Source organism: Gordionus sp. m RMFG-2023, chromosome 5, assembly GCF_954871325.1.
Source record: "Gordionus sp. m RMFG-2023 chromosome 5, tfGorSpeb1-WG-v2, whole genome shotgun sequence".
NCBI lineage: Eukaryota > Metazoa > Nematomorpha > Gordioida > Chordodea > Parachordodidae > Gordionus > Gordionus sp. m RMFG-2023.
Genome location: NC_088779.1, coordinates 28740527 through 28761063, shown reverse-complemented (window position 1 = coordinate 28761063; position 20537 = coordinate 28740527). Strand labels below are relative to the sequence as shown.

The window sequence follows — 20537 nt, the reverse complement described above, 5'->3', positions numbered from 1 at the left end:
TTTGAGCCATTTTTTATTATTTAAAAACTAGCCAGCTTGTATTAATAACGCGTCCCGAAGACTCTATTTTAGGGTTTTTTCTCTTACTATAGTGATTTTTATTAGTGTTTAAGCATCTCTCGACAAAATATAAGTAATGGCTTTCTTGCAAACAGAATTAGATCATCTATTCGATACCTATATTACATGGGATTTCTATTTATCTCAAATATTTATTATATAGGTTGGCATTATAATATCGTACAGATAGACAATATCCTGTAGGAATTATATGAATTTATTAATCCCGTTTGAATTGAGTAATCTGGAGAGATAATCTAAAAACATTGCATAAGTGGGATAAAATTTCTCAATGTTAATGCATCGATCACTATTGACATAGTGTTCTATCATATATCATTGTACTTTTCAAATTGATAATCATATTGACGTCTTTCCTTTTTCACAATAACTTTAATTGTTCTCTGGAGGATTCAACTTTTTTCTCTTTTACTCCTCAGTTATGAAATTTATAAGGTGTCCCAAAAGATATAAAAGCTTATAGAAACAATAGAATAGGAGGTAACAATTATTATATTCTATTTCAATGCCACTTAACTAAAAGGATAACGAATATTTTTAATCTCTCATATATTATTTGTCACATATTTTTGTGATGTTTTGTGACAAAGAGTAACAGTACTCGGATTTGGAATTAAACTCACCATTAAATACGATAACTGAACATTTGTCGCAGCAGCCTGGCGGTATGCCCTCCCCGCAGCAGCTTAGCGTTGTGTCTTTGCAGATTATGAAATTATTTATTTTTAAAGTTGATTTATTTTAGTCTTATGAAAGTGGATATGCCCAATTTAGGTATTAGTCCATAGCTAATCAAAATATCTATTCAACAGAGAGAATTTATAAAAATCAAGTTATATTAATTGTATTAATAACAAATTTATTCCCTTACAATAAGAGTGTCGGTAAAATAGCATCTAATAAAAATATATAATTTAAATATTTTATGCTATATTATTTGATAAAATCTATGAGATATATTAACCTATTTTAAATAATTTTCCACTCGAAAAAATAAAGTGAAAAATTCATAAATAAGTAACTGTACCATATATGCAATGTTGAGAATTAAAGGGTTAAGCAAGAAATTTTGCACACCTCCGAGGAAGTTAAACTGATCACCTGATTTTTATTTACAGGGAAATGACATATATCAAATTTATTTTTGGATATGAATTAAGTGGTTGCACGAAGGTAATATTTCTTATAATTCTTTCATTACTTCGTATTTTATTTATAATCCAAATTTATATTATTTGTAACGTTTTCAAGCAATATTTCAGTAATGGGGCACTTTTTCGCATTTAATCGATTCACATTTATGATTTCACATATAGTAAAAATATTACATTGTAATTTGAGAACAAATATCAGATCTTCTGGGAGCTCAGTAAGAATAAAAGAATTTAAAGAAGATTAGTCATTAGAAATTTCACAAGATATCTTCCCTTTTTGTAAATATTTGCGACATCGATCATTTAAAATATTTTACGGCTTTTTTCTTGCCAGTATTTTTATATTTTTTTTAAATTATGCCCTTTATATTCTTTTTTTTAAATGTATGTATATATATAATTCTCAACTATCTTATACTATAATATAAGTTTTCGTTCTTCAATTCATATTTTTATTATAAATTTGATCCAATTTTTGTTTATCGACGAATTATATTTTTATTTGCTTTTTTAAAATATTAGATTTATTTCTAATATGTCAACATTATCTTTTTATTATAAGTTTTATATTTTTTTTTCTGGTCATGGGTTACTTTATTTGAATATTTACTGATATGATATGATGCAAAATATTTTAGCAAATAATTAATTTTTTGAAAAGGTAAAATAAATAAAGGGGAAAAATTGTAGAAATATAATTAACGGGAAAGGATAGGGGATAAAAAAAAGGAAGCTTGGAAAATGGAAGGTTATTCTATGGAATGGAAGAGATGAAGCTTAGATAGTTAGAACGAATGATGGCGGTAGCAAGTCTTTGGCGTAAGAAGAGGGATTCCTTAAGCTGGTCGGTTTTTTCGCGGATCCGTTTGCCTAAATCTTTGAAAATAATTGAGCTTTGCTACCGAAGGTGGTGAGAATGGTGCAGGCGATGGGTATGAATAAGAAAGAAGGGTCTAAGGAACTGTACTTTATGGTTTTGCGGGATTCAACGAGGGCGAGGGCATCGACGTTATGGTTAGAAGGTGCGTTTGGGTTAATGCAGGTGAAGTCCCAAACCAGGAGCTGACCTCTTGACCAGGGGATCAAGGACATTCCATCAGGACGTTTTCCGTCGGTTCTGAAAATTCCGGTTGGTTCTAGTCTAGATGGAATGCCTCCTGATTTGAGGGCGCGTAAAATGATGTCATTGCATTTGGTGTGCCGTAAAAAGCGGCCACGACAAAAGCGAAAATGGAGGCAGTGCCTACACTTGCTGTCGACGCTGGTTTCGCAATGTTTGCATTGGTATGGAATAACAATTTCGCAATTGAGCCGTAGTCCAATAGCAAATCTTAGCTCGTCAGCAGTGAGCAACAAATAGAGGTTGTTGAAGGGTATGGTTTCCAGAAACTCGTAACCAGATCCTTAGTTCAGTTGGTGAAAAACTGTGAGATCGTCGTGTATTGTTATATAAATATTTCGTTTACTTATATGATTTGAAGGTTCTAAGGCATGAAACATATACTTTTTATATTAAATTTCAAAATATTTCTATATATAAATTATAATAAATGTGAAAGGATTAGTTTAATATAGGGAAATAATAATACTTTTTTACAAAATAAACCAAAATATTAAGAGATAATCACGTGACTGGTTTTTACCATTTCATGTTGGCCTTTTCCATATGTTTTTATTTGAATAACAATTTTTTTTGAAGAATGCCTTGAAAATGAATAATGAAGATGTTTGTTATTTGTGATAGATTTTTAAACTTATATTTTTACTAATATTAAGCTTGGCTGCCTATTAGACTGTGTCATTATTTCAATTAAAGATTTGGAGCACAATCCAACTTCATTATTTTCACTTCAAGGTTCTTATGTAACATATTTAGTTAAAGTCAGGTAATTTTGATATACATGGCAAATATTTAATGTAAAATATTACTATTCTTTTATTTTTGTGTAATGGTTTATTTAGCTGAACTACTTGAATATTATTATTTTTCGATAATTATACCCTTTTATTTATATAAGTATAAACTTTTATTGGTAATTATTTAGAGTTTTGATCAAAGAAAAGGCTGATCAAATTGGATTTAAAGAAAGTACAACTGTATGGCGAAGATATAGTGATTTTGAAATATTGAGGGAATATCTTATTTCATCATATCCATTTTTATTAATTCCACCTTTACCTGATAAAAGGGTTAATTCTACATTGAATGGCATGGTAAATTATTATTTTAATTCAATATATACTGATATCTTTACATCAGGTGCCACTAAATGGAATTGTGACAATTAACTGTTTAAAAAATTATACATTTTAAATATTAAAAAATATCCAAAATTATGCCAAATTAACCTTTTTATATATTGATTTATTTTGTCAAATATACCTTTTTGCAGAATAGATTCCTTATAAAAAATTAATGAAGCATATTATTAACATTTTAAAAAAATATAATAATAAATTGCCTTGGTGTCAGCCAATGGTATGGGTAAAAAGTGTAGATTATCGGGCTTTGGCATGAGTGTAACTCTTAAAGAAAATATTTTAATCATGTTCCTATTAGAATCTGTCCAGTCCACACTTTAGGACTCAAACATTAACAAAATAAAATTAGAATATGACAATTTATTATTATGGGGCCAAGCATTTAAATTTACTAAAACAGTTGTCTCTACTCTTAGAAGAACTAGGAGTACCCCTAATCCTAAAGGGTGTGATATATATCTTAATATTATTCTAAAAACCTTCTTAAAAATCTTGATCTCTAATGCTTAATAATATTGTTATCATTTTTTTGAAATGATATTATTTTGTTACTTATATTGCTTACTAATTAGAGCGTTTTTGTTTTACATTGTATATCAACGGATGTATTTTTAAATAGTAAGTAAATTGGTTAACACATTTTTTGGCATCAAAATAAGACACAAAATAGTTTTAGTCGTTCACAATTTTTTTTTATAAAAATTGCCACTTCAATTTAAGTAAAAAAAACATTTTGAGCTCAATTTGTATGGCAATATTAGGCCCATCTCAAACTCAAAATTAACCTGATTTCACATGTAAAAAAACAACATTAAACACACATTAAGCCTAAAAATTTAATTTAATTGTACAGCTGTTAAATATCATCTTACAAATGGTTTTAATTGAGCCTAGTTTAGGTGGACCATATAAAATCATATTTTAATTGCATTGTTTTTTGTAAATACTTGATTAAGTTATGTCTTTCCATAATATTACAATTTTTGAATCTTGAATAACTATTTTTCATTTAGAATCCTTGGACTTTTTTTCAGTTTCCTATTACATGAATTAGTTTTTTTTTAATATCAGGTGACCTATGCGTGGCATAAATTGCTCTTGGAAGTCAATGAGGACGAAGAATTTTTGGAGAGGAGGCGTAAAAGATTAGAAGTAATAATATAAAAATTAAAACTATTGATAATATTCAAAGTTGTTAAAAGATACTTTTTAAATGGATCTAGATATAGATGTCTAAAAATTTATCTAGATACAGATGCAACTTCCAAAAAGTTATCTTGACACAGATACAATTTTAAATTTATCTAGATACAGATACAAATTTTATTATACTCTTAGATAAGGTTTGAATAAACCTAAATTAGGATTCTATTGTGAAAATTCATGAAATGAGCTAAAAAATTTATTGACTCGATATCACATTTATAAAAATATAACTAACATAATGATTTTTAGATATTAATATATATTATATAAATAATTATTAGATTTCATCAGAGTTGTTATATCTTTTTTGGTAGCTATAGCTAATAACGGCTACTTTTTTTGTAATTATTTAATTTTTTAGCATGCTACTTAGCTAATTTTAATAAATATAATGAAGGTAAACATGAAAATTTAAATATTTATTATAATTAATTATTTTTATGATTTATTATTTAATTTTGAAATTGAAATATATTTTTAATTTATAATTTATATTTTCATTTGTATTATAAACCTAAATCAAGTGTTAATAATTTAAATCTCATCGCTTATGGGTATTTAAATCTTGAAAGTGATTCAATGATATTAATGAAATGGAAGATACCAGGGAAGAAAATGTTCTTATTATCTATAATACAAATTTCCCATTCCCTAGATTTAAAAAAAAATTTTAAATCAATAAAAACCAAAACTGGCTTGAAATTCATTTGTTTAAAATGTAAAAAAAATATTTCCTCAAATCAATCCAGTTATAACAAGAAACACCAAAAGTCAAATTGTCATTTTTGCATTCTATTTATTTTATAAGACTGTTCATGCCAATAGTTTTAAGAAAATGGAGAAACATCTATAGATTTTTAACGGCCAAATGAATTCTTGGGAGGTATAGTCCATCATTTAGCATTATGATTAAAACTAACCCCTGGTACAATTTATTTATGTCGCCAGATACTAATGAAAAAAATAGCAGATAACTTTAAAGTGATGAAAGATGCTCTAATAGTAGAGTTATCAAAGATCATATATATGTACCTCAGCAGATAGTTGGACACATAACACTAGGTAAAAACTTATAAAATGAAACAAATTACCATAAATATTTATTTTTATTACATAAATTTTTTTATAATCAAAACTAACTATAGTTTAATATAAATGTTGATTTTTATATATTTACTATATAACATTTAAAAAATAAAACAAATTTGTTTCTAAATTTTTTTTGTAAAAAGTAGCTAAAGCTACTTTTAAGTAGCTAATAGCGCGCTACTTTTTTTGACAAATAGCGGTAGTGCGCTATTTGTAAAAGTAGCGATTAAAAACTCTGGATTTCATTAATAAAATAATATAATATATGAAAATATATGATTAAATGATTATAAATAATTATTAGATTTCAGTAATAAAATATTTTTAAAATTTTGGCCATTAAGGCATCCTCGTTTATCTGTAAAGACATTTTTACCTATACTAAAAAGTCTTTCTACCAGGGCGCTGGAAGGGATTGTGGTATATTTAATGAATAACAATTTTATATCAGGATACTGTTTAAAAATACTAAAATCTCTACATTCTTTTTTGAAAAAATTATTTAAAATTCGTTGATATCAGAATTTAAATCATTATTAACAATCATATCTCCTGCTGTGGGATACTGAAAAAAAAATCGGATAAATTATTAAAATTGTTTGCACTCAGTTGAAGACTTTGATAATTCATCAACTAATCTTTCTATTAATTGTTTTTTTTATAAAAATTTTCATCCATTTGTATCCATGTCCAATCAAGTTTAAAAAAAGGATGAAGCATAGTTGTTAGAATATTTTCATCTACAAAAATTGTCCCAATAAACCTAGAATTATTAAATATTGATTAATTTATAAAATATTTACCTATCTTCAATCCCTTTAAGTAAGGCATCAAAGAGTGGTAAACAAAGTTTCAGGTTCAGTTGTTTAAATTTTTCAATTTAATAATCAGCTTTGAAATAGTTGCACAGTAATAAGCTGTGAACATATATTTATCTCCCTGCAGGATATCAAGGGAACTAGCTATTGGTTTCATTATTTAAAATAATGTTGTATATATTTTTATTTTTTTTTCTCTTTAGCTTTCACCTTCTCTGGTGGTAAGCTCCTTCAACATCTCTCTCCTTTTTATGTTATCATACAATCTCTTTTATCTAATTTATACTTCTTTATATTGGCTCTAACTTTATGGTCCCATTGAAATTTTGGCCTTCCTCTTTTACGTTTGCTCATCACTTCCAAACTCTCAACCTTATTTCCTATGTAGTTCATAGGCCTTCTCATTGTGTGCCCATACCACCTAAGTCTGTTTACCATTAACTTAGTCTTAATGGGCATTACCTTTAAACTACTTAGTATTCTTGTACTGCGCACTTTATCCTTTCTTGTTACCCCAGCAATCATCTTCAGCATTCTCATCTTTATAGTTTGTAGACTTCTCTCGTCTGATTCTTTGGTTGGCAATGCTTCCGAACTATATAGAATATTGGTTGTACTATGGAACTGTAAATTTTTCCCTTTAATTTGTGTGGATTCTTTTGTCAAATAGCACTCCAGATAAAGATCTCCACTTTAACCACCCTTTATTAATTTTACTCTTTATCTCTTTTTCTATTGTGCCATTTGTTGGTATAGTGGAGCCCAAATATTTGCAGCTTTCAATTGCCGATATCTGCCATTCATTTATATCAATACTCTCTATTTCATCTCCTCCTATCACCATATACTCCGTCTTTTCTCTATTTACTTTTAATCCATGCGTTTCTAGGATATTTATCCAACTCACTAGTCTTTCTTTCATTTCATCCTTAGATTCGGCAAGTATCACAATATCATCTGCAAATATCATATTCCACGGGACTGTTTGAGGTATAGACTGTGCTAATACATCTATTACTGTAATGAAGAGAAGTGGGCTGAGAGCCGACCCTTGATGAACTCCTTCAGCTATTGTGAAGCATGCTGAAGTACCTGTTGTACTACGGACCATTGTTGTATGGCCCATATACATATCCTGTATTATTCTTATATATTTTTCGGGAATCTTTTTATAGCTTAGCGCCCACCAGATAGGTTTTCTTGGGATTCTATCGAAGGCCTTTTCTAGATCGAAAAAGACCATGTGTAGCTTTTTGTTCTTTTCCCTGTATTTTTCACTCATTTGCCTAATTGCGTGGATAGCGTCAGTTGTTGATCTTTCAGGCATAAAGCCAAACTGAGTCTCTCCTATTTCGATTATGTCTCTTAATCTTTTTTCTATTATTTTTTCGTATAGTTTTAGACAGTGTGACATATGCCCCTGTAATTTTGACAATTGTGTGGATCCCCTTTATTTTTGAAGATAGGATAGCTCTGCCTTCATTTTTGGGGAACCTCTTCATTTCCAAGTATTTTATTGTACAGATTTGTGAGGAGATATATTCCATCATCTCCTATGCTTTAAGGCTTTCTATTGGAATATCGTCTAGACCCCTAGCTTTGTTGTTTTTATATGCTTGAGGCATGTGGGTTAAGACAAGGTCGAAGGTTTGCGCAAATTTCAGTATGTGCTCTCCTTCATCATTTCTTTCTCCATATCCAAAACCACCATGATGCCTTTTCTATCTATCTTTTGCTTTTCCCACAAGCACATTTATGTCGCCACCTATTATGACTAGGTCATCCTTAGGTATTTTCATTACAGCTTCATCAAGGATAGCTCTAAAGTCATCTTTCTCTTCTTCCTTGCAACCCGTTTGAGGAGCATATACTGAAAGGATGTGTAGTATTGCTTGACCAATGCAGAGTTTTATCTTCATTAGTCTATCAGAGATCTTATTCTACTTCTGAGGAGGTTAGATCTTGACTGAGGATGATGCCGACACCGTTCTTATTGCTAACAATTCTATTATAGTACAATTTATACCCATCTTCAATCATCAAAGCCTTCTATCCCTTCCATTTCGTCTCTTGTATGCACGCTATATCAACTTTTCTCTTGTTCAACATTGATGCCAATTCTCTCGTCTTACCTTTAAGCGTCCCAATATTCAAACTTGCTAATCTCGTTTTATTTGCTTTGACCTTTAATTTACTTTTCACAGGATGGAGGTCTACACCCTGCGTGTCGCTTGGAGGGAACGCCCTAGCTTTCATATTCATATTTCCATTTGTTTCCTTCATTTTGTTCATTGGACAGGTATCCTTAGCACCCGGCTGTCCAAGCCTGTCGGTGACCGGGGTGTCATCTCTAACCTCCGAAATTTACCATATGTCTTTACACATCAGTCATCGCATAAAAACTTGAAAGTTTTTATGCTCCTTACCAGGATTGAACCTGCGTCCTTCTTCGTCCTTCTGTTTCTAAGCATACATCTAACCCATTAGGCCACCCCATTTTGTTTATAATTTACTAAACAATATTCATGAATAAAATCACATTCATTAGATAAAAATCTAGATAGTTTTATTCCATGGCACAATTTTTCAGATTTAGTCTTAATAATTTCTGACATTAATTGTAAAGCATTATAAGTGGAGTTCCATTCAGCTGAATTTTGAGATTTCTTTTGTCCATTCATATATTGTGGCATTTAGTTAATGTTGTGCTATATATATAATATAAATTATAGTATATTGTTTACACTTCAAGGCTCTATTGGCATCTACATTGGCAACAAGATTCAATGTGTGACTGGCACACCATTGATGATTAGGTAAAATATATAATTCTGATATTTCAAAATAGCAGTAGTATAAAGATCTGATATTGATATTGGTGTAACTGCTTCTTCATCTTCCAGATCATCATTGAATTCACTAATATTTTCCATTGGCTGAAAAACTCTATCATAAATAAGTAATATTATCTTTATATTTATAATAAAATCAACCTAAGGGACTTAAGAAAGTTTTTTGCATTGTCTGTAATGGTCTTCGAGATTTTATTTTGTATGCAATAATCCTTTGCTATATCTTGTAAATTTTTTGCTATTTTATCATATGTATGACTACCAGTCATTCTTTTACAAGCCAACGCTACATTTTTTTTCTTTCCAAACTTGTTGAATCTATACAGTGTGCAGTGACTCATATGTATGAACTAAAAATTAACATTTCTTAAAACTGCTCAAATAATTTGTTCGTAATTAAATTATTATACAAATTTAAATGTTAGCTATACCGACGATAGGCACTCCAACAATCTGCTGTTTTTTTATTCTCCCATCTTTAGGAAATTCTAGCAACCACTGTCTGTCTGCAAATTATTATTTTTTTGTGGAGCTAATGTTTTGATCATTTTTATAAATGATGGATTTTCAACAACTGAAAATGGCTGAATGCTATCTATTATAAAATCAGTTATTAAATCCTCTAAAGTGGTTTGGGTTAAAGTCTGAGGTCTCTTGGAAAAAAAATCAATGGACGATGAGCCTAGTCCAATATTTTCTTTAATATATTTCTTCTCCTTCCCCTTTTTTATTTTGATTAAGAAGTGTTTGATGTTTTCTCTTAAAATTTAAAATTACAATTGTAAACATTTATTTAGTATCTATACCCTTAAATGTTTTACAATGTTGCAAGTTGAGGTAATGCTAACTGAAATTTGTGTATTTTTTGGTAGACATGGCAAACATTTTACTATCCGAGATTTGTTTTCTTTATTTTGAGATATTACTTTATTAATTATATCATCTTCTTCATCAATATTAATCTAGAACAAAAAAATTAATATAATAATTTATATAAAAAAATAAAGTACCAATTCCATTGCAAATAAGAATGGCGAATTCCCTGAGATGAATTGTAATAAATATCAGAATTTGCTTGTTATTGATAACTCGGACATAATATTTAATGAATATTTATACATATAATTTTTTATTATAGTAGTCTTTAAATTTTTTAATATATATATATTAATATTAAGTTATATGCTCATATGAAATAAAATAAATTTTTCATTCAAGTATTTTTATTTATAATATAAAAAGGCGTTAAAGTATATCAAAATGTATCTTAAAAAGTATCTAAAAACAGATACAGATAACTCTAAAATAATATCTAGATATAGATACTTTAATCAAAAATCTATCTAGATACAGATACCCCTTTTTTATATCTAGATACTTTAACAACTCTGATAATATTTAATGAAACCACTGGTGATTAAATCACCTATCAATTGTTAATAAAAATCATTTTAAAAAAATCCCAGAAATTTTTGCATCGTTTAGCTAGCCATCCTATATTATGTCGGGACGTTGCCTTTATTTCCTTTTTGCAGGAAGATCCTTTTTATATTTCTGACAAGTCAGCCATCGCGTCTATCCCTTCTAGGATGGCTAATGGACTGTCCTTCGAAGAACCTGCCGAACGACGAGAAGTTATTTGGGCCGAAGTGAGGACTTATGCTGAAGCTCTTAACACCTGCTTGGGGTCCTTTCTTGCCATTAGAAAAGTTAGTTTTGTACATTTAATAAAAAAAAATATATAATTTAGTGTTAATTTATTTACCAATATCCCTTCTAGGGTATTCCCAGCCTAAAACATCATAAGTTGTTTTCTTTCTTTCCATATATATATATATGTATATGATAATAAAACATTTAGCGCATTTTTAATGTAATTATCAGAGACCTGCAGAGGTACCTTTTTACACGGCCCGGTCCGGATTAAAAAAAATTTTTTAGCCCCGGCCCGTAAAATTTTTTTAAATTATTATACGGCCCGACCCATGTACCCGGGCTTAGGGGCGAGCCTGCAAGTCTCTGCAAAATATATTATATAATTCTTTTTAAAAAAAAAACCGACGTAATTTTATTTTTGTTTGTTTCTTCATAAAATACGTGTTAGGATTTGCGGGAGAAGGTGTACTTGATTCACAAGATCCACGGTAACTATGGTCGTGTATTTTTCGACTGGGCCAAGGGAGAGAAGGGCTGGGGAAATGCCATGGTTAATGGCGGAAAGTTGATGACCGAGTACGCTCTTATCGTAGGTAAACCATAATCAAATCAGCAACTTAAGTTAAAAACCCGTCATAAACCAAAATTATACATTATTTTTTTCCCCATTCCTTTCACAGTGATCATTAATCTTGTATAACGATTTTTTTTAAAAAAAATTTATATTTAAAATCGTTAACCTTTATGTATGGCGAAAGTCAACTGACTCGCCGGCCGGGCTCGAGTTCGGCAGATAAAATGACTTATTTCCATTTGGTTCCTAAACCACATATTTAATCTGTGCCATCCATCATAATCTTTATTTTTTTTGGAATTTACCACTTTTTTTAAATTAAAAAAAACATACTTTTCTCGAATATTCCGTATTTAAAAAAAAACAGATAATTTCGTTAGTGCCGAAGAGGAATGGGAAGATAATCTTAGGGAATACGCCTCCTACTCAGAAACGCTCAGGAATCTCTCTAAAAATTACAAATCAATCGCCGACCAAGTTAAAAAAGGTCCCATTCATTCTAGGCAAAATCAAAAAGACTTGGTTGGCCATCATAGTAATGGCCGCGAAATTGGGAATGCCGTTCTTGCTGATAACGGGCCAATCAAAATGCTGCGTATCGAGGATCGCGAAAATTTTGCTTCGAACGATAGTGAGAAAAATGATTCTCGGGGAAAAGAAAATGCCGACATTGCTAAAACGGTCGCTGCTACCGAACAGGTTTCTGGCATGACTGATGTCAAGATTTCTGAAATAGTCTCTACGGAACAAGTGTCCGATAAGGATAATGTTGGCATTGCTCAAACAGTTGCTATCGGACAATTTCCCTTCAAAGACTCCGTTAGTGGGGATGTGCTCTTTAGCGCTGATGAGGTATTCAAAATATTGGTGTAATATTTTTTGGATATAATTTCAAATATATGATGAGGAAGATACAATAATTTTAAAAAAAAACGCCGTATAGCTTGTATTATATTATATTTTATTTTTATAGTATGGATAATGAGGCGAATTTTATTAGGAATTTTACCGGATAATTTTTAGGCACATAAATTTTCTAAAAAATAATTGTTAGCGGCCTTTGCAGGGTTTCACACTGAACACGAAGTTATTCCAATTTCTCGATTTTTTATCATTTTTATCAAAGATCTACCAATTAATTTAATCAAATTAACAATTGATAATAAGAAGATATCCTTCCTCATAATAAATAGGAAATTTTACATTATTTAATTTTGTAGGTTATCCAAGTCCCACTTAAATATACCAATAATATACCTATATTATAGTTTTTTCGCGATGAATAATATTTTGAAAAAAAATTTATAGTAAATCCATTATATCTTAGCAACCCATAATTCACAATGAGAAAAAATTTTATTGATCTATTATTTAGAAGGCGACAAGTCCTGATGGCTTGCACACCTCTGACGCAACCTTCGATAGTAACGGCAGTGCCTTGTATGCAAATCGGATCGATTCAGCGGAGCACGCGAAAGCTGAACACGATATCAAGTTTAAATTAGATTATTTTAATCGTAATTCACTATTATTCTTAAATATAGAATCAAATAACTCGAGGAAAATAGGATTTTTTAAAAAAAAGGAACAAAAGAAAGAAAGGTTTATCTTTGTTGATTCTTAGTTAAGGATGTAGTTAAACAAGAGGGACGGGGCAGGATTGATCCACCTCTACAAATTATATATGAAAAATACGGGACGCTTCTCAAAGACGCTATACGGGATCGAGTTTGACTGTGTTAAAGCTCACTTAGTATTACCCTGAATTCAGAGTTAGCGTGATTTCGCGGCGAAGTATACAATTCGTGGCGCAGAATACAAAAATACAGTATATTTTATCATGCTAACTGTGAAATTTGGGGTTATTTTTACTAAACAGTCGCTCAACCCTAAGCACTCAAAAGGGTAAGAAAAAAAATAATCGCCTAATTGTAATCGATTTCCGTATCCAACCCATCTTTATTTTGGTATCGCTAATCACTTTTCCCCAATGCCACAATTGTAATTGATTACTTTTTATCGCTATCGCTACTACAAAAGTATCGTCGTTACAACCTTTACTGATAATTTTAATTTTTTTTTTTTCAATTTAACGTTCGTATAATGCGTAGCCAACTGAAGTATCTCAGCTCAAAAAATGACCAAATTTTAATTAATTAATGCCTCTGTATTTTTGTCGATTTTAGAATTCTTTATTATTTAACGAATATCCTTTTTATTTGTGGTCTATCAAACGGGGAATTGTATTGTAACAACTAAAATGTTTACTAATTGCAAGGTTGGCTTAAATTTTGTTGCGGATAATTAAATTTTTTCCTTTATACTGGTTAAAAGGTAACTAATAAAAGCATAAAAGATTGACTTAGATTTTGAAATTAGTTTCTCCAATCGTTTAGCCAAATTTAACGGAGATGATGTAAAGATATTATATGTTTTTTTTTTAAAAAAAAAAGCAAAATAAAAGTTACAGCAGGAAAATAGAAAATATATAATCATCTGAAGGGACCTGGCCGAAGGTCAGGGAAATCGAGTTTAAAAGCGACCCCCCCCCCCACACAAATAATTTCGTAATCCCCACTCCCCTTAGATAAATCCTGTCTACGTCACTTATAAGATGACACAATTATTGTGATAAATAAATTTAGATCAATGAAAGCAATTTTTGCAAATGTTTTTTTTTGTTAAACTCTGAAAGTCTGATTTCAAAGGAATTATAGTAACCAAAATAAAGAGGTCGAGATTTAACTGACATGAACACAATTTCTAATGACCCCTACAATTTTCAGTTTATGCATTATATTCTATTGGTATCACCATCACTCATCATTTCTTTGAAGTAAATTAATGAAATATTTTGGCTTTGCTCTGGGGGTAAAAGAAACATTTCTCCTCACAAAACATATAAATTACAAGTATTATAAGCTTCTTTTTTCTTACTACTTTGAATTATTGTGTATTATGAGTTTAGGGTAATAAAGGGGGGATCGGGAGCATTGTCATAAAGTGTTGGGATAGACTGTAATGATAATCTCAGGCTTAAATAGAAACGATACAAATACAGATACATATTATTCAGTACATTATATATCCTGAACAATTTTTCATATTTATTTTAAATAAATAAATATCAACTTATGGTACAATTCGAAGTGGAAAAATTTTTTTAATAGCATGACCTGTCAGATTTGACAAGTTATTAATAAAAATGATTGAATTTTATTTATAAAACCTTCTGTAATATACCTTAACCCATATCTCTTAACTTTTAATTATCCCTAACTTATATCTTACCTACTTTTTTTACCTTTATACAATATATCTCATCCAATTTTCTTGAGTTGGGTTGTTATCATAAATATAATGTCCAAAAATTATAAATGTTTGAAGAAATTGAGGTTGTATGAGTGACAAGAACCATTATCTATAAATTTTCTCTCGGAAGATAGGAGCAACCTTTTTTAAATAAAGTTGCATGTAGCATATCCTTCTGTTAGAGCCCTATAAATTAGATTTTTTTTTAAGCAAGGCCCAATGTTTTTGTTATATTTTCCAAGGCCAAGCCCCTCCCATATTTGTTGAACCGTTATCCTTTTCTCGAGCATTAAAATTCTAGGTCCATCATTCCATGAGCAGCTTAGAATATGAATTAGGCATCATTTATTATGCGTTATAGCGGAAAGATAAATGATGTTGTAAAAATGAACTTGAATTGGGTAAATATTTATATTTTAAAAAAATCGTAACTCACTTAAAATTCAAAAAAAAATCCTACTTTGGGAACCAGAAATTTTGTGTGGGGGGAGGGGGGGGGGCTTATCTCTCAAATATTACCACCACCCCCTTTTCCCAGTATAGCTGGGTAAGTGCAATATATTTTGCCGCTTGGAATTTTCCTAGTTTATAGCCCAAAAACTATCACTTTGCACTCTGGGTTTTTTTTCTTAAAAAGATGGCGGCCCAAATTTGAAAGAAACGGATATAAATTTAATATTGTTAACAGATTTTCTTTGGCACCTATTGAGCCGAATTCGCCGACATTTAGCCCATTACCCTATTATATCCCCTAAAGTTACGGGAGGTTACGATTGAACTAGATCATAAATATCTTCTTTGTTGTAATCATTGGGAAATGAAATTTTTGTAGCAAGGTTTTTTTTTACGATCGGATGCCCTTCCTGACATCAAACCTCTTTAAGTGGTTTTTACACACCGTCGAGGAGACTGTGATCCTATTCTAGACCCAGACCACGGGGAATCTTTTCAGACTTCCGTTTGCCGCCAAAAGACGTTGCCACCACTTCCCGCTACGTCAAATCAAGTTATTTGTACTATAAAATAAATAAGAGAAAATTATACGTAATTATTTAAACTTCATTGAAACATATAACCGATTTAATGTTGTGATTTTAAATCCGTTAAAAGGAATTTTCATCATCGAGCCATGATCGAGATTCAACAGTTTAAAGATCGCAAGGAGAGAGATATGAAAACCTGTTTCCGTGAATACGCCCAAAACCAATTGATTTTGAACAAAAAGGTTAATCGAGTTATTATTTGAAAATGATTGATGAATGACATTTTCCGACGTAGACCAATTATCTTATTTTAAATCACGTGATTATGAAACTGATAGATATCTTAGCTTTTCGCGGAACCTGCCCATTCGATCCAATCGAACTCGAATCGGTCGGGCCAGACCGCGATTCTTAAAATTTCGGTCCGGGCTTTATTTTATCCCAGCTTTTTTACCTTATTTTATAATACGAAAAAAAAGATTGTCTCATTGAGACTATTAACTTGTATATACATATTTATTATTATTATATATTTTTTTTGAATACGCAGTCCTTGGATATATGGGTAAAGCTCAAAGAAAATTTTAGTCGCGAAGAATAATGGAGTCAGCATGAATCGCCTGGATTCCAATGGGATCGGTGGCAACACATCTTTTGATTCACCCACTTCGATTTAATTTATATATTTATTTAGATAATATTTATTTATTGTGCTCTGTTTATATAACATATTTTTTATAATAAATATTTCTTTTTTTTAAATAAAAGAAAGAATTATATCAACCAATGAGACCTCAAGATTGTATCAACCAATTAAACTTCTCGAATTACAAAAATATAAAAGCATTTTTCATTTAAATAAAAAAAAATTGAATATTTTTTTTCGACCTAACCCTAAGTCTGCACGCCAATCATAAATAGTATTTTTGTTAGTCTAAAAATCACATTTTATTAAACTGTTATTTAGAATATCTAAAAAAAAAGAAGAAGTTTTTATCAGATGGCTGGATCAAAGGGGGTGTAGGTGTTCCTTTTCTAAAATTTGGCGCGGTTTCCTCTTCTGATCGTTAAAAAAAACTTTAAAAATATTTAAACAATTTAATAAATCCTCTAAAATTGAATCGCACAAAATTTTAAACATTTTCACACATATATTATTGGCATGGCACTTTTGTTAGATCCGGTTCGTTGCAATTTTAAAAATGGGCTCCGGTCTTGGTTTCTATAAATTAGGGGACTTCCGGTTCCGAGAGTTTTTGTTACTATATTAGTCCCGATTCCAAGGGTTTGGATTTCTATATCTGTCCCGGTTCTGAGGGTTCTGATTACAGTTACTATACTGAATTCCGAGAGTTCTAGTTACAGTTGCTCTATTGGATTCCGAGGATATTCTGGGTTCATATCCTGTATCGATTAATCAGCCGATAAAATTTAATATTTACCCACCCCCCCCCCTTTGATTACAAAAAAAAAAAGCAGCAAAAATTATTTCAATTTATCAATTTTAAAATTAAAGAGCGGGTTTAGTCTTACCTGAAAAAAATTGATTGACAGGTCTCTGATATAAACGTTTGAAAAAATTAATTTTTTTGAAGATTTATTTTTCTCCTCTGTTGCCAAAAAATGTTTGAAGATAAATAAAAATGATCTTACGAGATCAAAAATCTTTGAGTATCAATTCAAAAACTCTGGAAATAAACAAAGACCATTTCCCAAAGAATCGGATTCCATTATTTAGTGTCGATCCGATCAAGATTTTAGCCGGAATAGAATTATTTTAGTTTAGAGATTTTGGCAAATAGAGGTTCCTCCTAGCCTTTCTGCCCAAACCCACGAACAAAATGTCCACACTTATATAATATTATTTCGACTGAAATCCGATGGCGTATAATGATACCTCTAACCTGACGATGCATTCATAATAATGCATTGTCGTCGAATGCAAATCAGCTGGAACCGCCATTTTGGTAACCCATATAAAGTAATCATCGATAACTCGCTTCCTTTATTATCTCGATGATCGGGCCAAATTCTTTGATAAAGTTTGCGTCAGACATGGGGATAAATTGGCCTCTCGTTTTAAAAATTTTTTTAAATAACGATACGGGTGACAAAAATGGTGTCTCCAGCTGTTTTTAATTTGATGTACGCTCTACTAGGTTATTATATGTCATTGCTGAAATCGTAATCGGGCATTTTTTTTTCTGTAAAAAAAATGGACCCCAAAACGGCTCGTAAAAAAAAGGATTATTTTTAAAAATTATAAAAATAAATTGTCAATTTATAAACATCATTTTTTCTCAAAAAAAATAAACTAATAATATTTGACTATTTTCTAAAATTAAGTGGTAAGAATGAGCCACATGTTCGCTTGTCTATGACCCTCTATCCCTTTCCAAATTATTAAAAACTTCACTTCACTAATTTCATTTTATTTTAAAACGATTGAGAAATTTATTTTATATATTTTGAAATTGAATATATAATTATATATATATATATATATATATATACCTTTTATTAAAAAATATTAAATTAAATTTGCGGCGTTTACCGTTGTTTAAACGAAAATGAAGAAATAAATGTACAAAAGTTTTTGTGTCTCTCTAATATTAACAAACAATTAATATACTAAATCGTTTCGAAGCAGAGGCAAAAAGGAGTTTGTATATTTGTAGTATATATAAATCGGATATTTTATATTTGTATTAAATACCTTATTTATACGGGCAATAAAATGTCACAATTATCTTTCCTTTAATATAATACTATAACAATTTTAACGATTATTTATATCTAAAAAAAATTAAAAGGAGGGGGAAATAAAATTACAATTAAAATAAATGATTAAACATTTCGGAAAAAAAAAGAAACAAACCCCGAAAAACAATTAGCGAATTACGCGACCAATGTCCAAATTTTGGGTGATAGAGTTGTTAAGTGGCTAATTTTTGAGCCTATTTTTTAAAATGGCTAACTCAATATTGCCTCAAGATTCTGATAATATTTGCCTAGAACCTTTGTTCCTTAGAAAAATCTTCAGGCTTGCTTAATGTCTTTTTTCCTGGATACAAAATTGAGTTAGCCGTTTTTTAAAAATCGGTTCAGAACGAGCCGTTTAACAACACTGGAGTTTAATATAAAATTGGAGAAATTTATTTACTATCCCAAAATTTTATATTTTTTTTTTTTAAATAAAATTTATTAAATAATTTTTAATGTATTTTTTTTTAATTTTTTTTTTTTAAATAAAAAGAAAGGAACTTTTTCTTCTTACCACAAACTGATGAATTTATATATAATTTTTTTTATAAATATCATTGACCTTATATAAGCAAAAAAATTATATAAATTGGTGTCTTAAAAAAATGATATGATATACCATACATCTTTAATAGTGAAAAAATTAAAAAAGAATTTACCTGTAGTAAATTACTCCTTTTTATCACTTGTAAATTGATAAAAAAAAAATATCCCAAACAAGATACAAAAATTTCATTTTTGAAAAAAAATAAAATTAATTTTTAATTAAAAAAAAAATAAATTAAAATAATAGCCATTGGGGGGTAAGAGCCATTTTTTTTTTTAGTAAAAGAAAAATAGCAAAAAAAATAAAATGTCATTAATTTAACCTTTTTATAAATATAAATATTTTATAAGGAGAGGTTTTTGTTGATGTTTAAAAGATAATTATTCAAAATTTCCGTTTTTTTTAAAAAAAATCTTAGTCAACTCTCAAATCTTAACGAAATATTTTGTTGACAATCTAAAACCAGGATTCGGATAAGTTATGCTGGAATGTTATGTTTTGATGACTCTAACCCGTTGTTTTTTTTTGAGTACAACCAAAAAATTTTTAAACATTAAAATTAAATATATATAATATATATGTTATTTCTCCGAAAACATTTTTGTACGCGTAATTTTTTAATTTTTATTTTGTTAAAAAACACATAACAAAATATAGCTTTGAGAATTTTGTAAATCATTTATCTATCCATTATTACATGTATATAATCATACTATATATATATACCTTGTTTTTTGGGTTTATGTTTAAACGAAATACTTTGCCCGAAGAATATTAATTTTTTTTTTCAAAAAATAACAAAATTAAAAGAAAGAGAAGAAGAAAAAAAATGACTTTTAATTAATTAATGTTCTCTTCTTCGCTAGTTTGTTTTTGAATACTCCGTAATTTTAATTTAAGAATCTGAGAGCCGGTGGTAACAAATTCTCGGTCGGCCATTTAAAAAAATTCTGTTTTATACCCTAAGCTATAAGGTAAGGAACCACGGCAAGCAAAAAAAATGGCAGCCCCCTCGATAATTGTTCTAAGATGGCTCTGTGTTGTCCCCTATTTGCGCGGGCTTGAAAGAAATTTAACAACGGGTTAAAATACCCTTTTAAAGAAAGAGCAAAATAATTTCGGGGGAAACCAGCAAAAAAAAAATAATAATAAAATTAGGAAATACTAAGTGAAAATTTTATGATCAATTTATAGATGACACTTCGGTATTCGATTAAACACGATGGGGTAATACAAAATG

The 20537-nt window shown here is 29.7% G+C and overlaps 1 protein-coding gene across 1 annotated transcript; it reads left to right on the top strand.

Moving 5' to 3' along the window:
* The first annotated feature begins 2886 nt into the window (after positions 1–2886).
* LOC135929344 (sorting nexin-4-like) lies at positions 2887–16738 on the top strand. Its single transcript, XM_065465878.1, has 10 exons — positions 2887–2961; positions 3012–3121; positions 3281–3449; positions 4569–4649; positions 10929–11171; positions 11567–11711; positions 12060–12544; positions 13068–13186; positions 16115–16229; positions 16538–16738. Exons 1-10 carry the CDS (start codon positions 2947–2949, stop codon positions 16586–16588), a joined length of 1533 nt encoding a protein of 510 aa, XP_065321950.1. The 5' UTR covers positions 2887–2946; the 3' UTR covers positions 16589–16738.
* Positions 16739–20537: the final 3799 nt, after the last annotated feature.

Excerpts from the sequence above, each read along its gene's own strand:
- LOC135929344 (XM_065465878.1), top strand. Across the intron at positions 3,122-3,280 it reads ACATATTTAGTTAAAGTCAG|AGTTTTGATCAAAGAAAAGG; the intron begins GTAATTTTGATA and ends GTAATTATTTAG. Across the intron at positions 4,650-10,928 it reads GGAGGCGTAAAAGATTAGAA|AAATTTTTGCATCGTTTAGC; the intron begins GTAATAATATAA and ends AAAAAATCCCAG.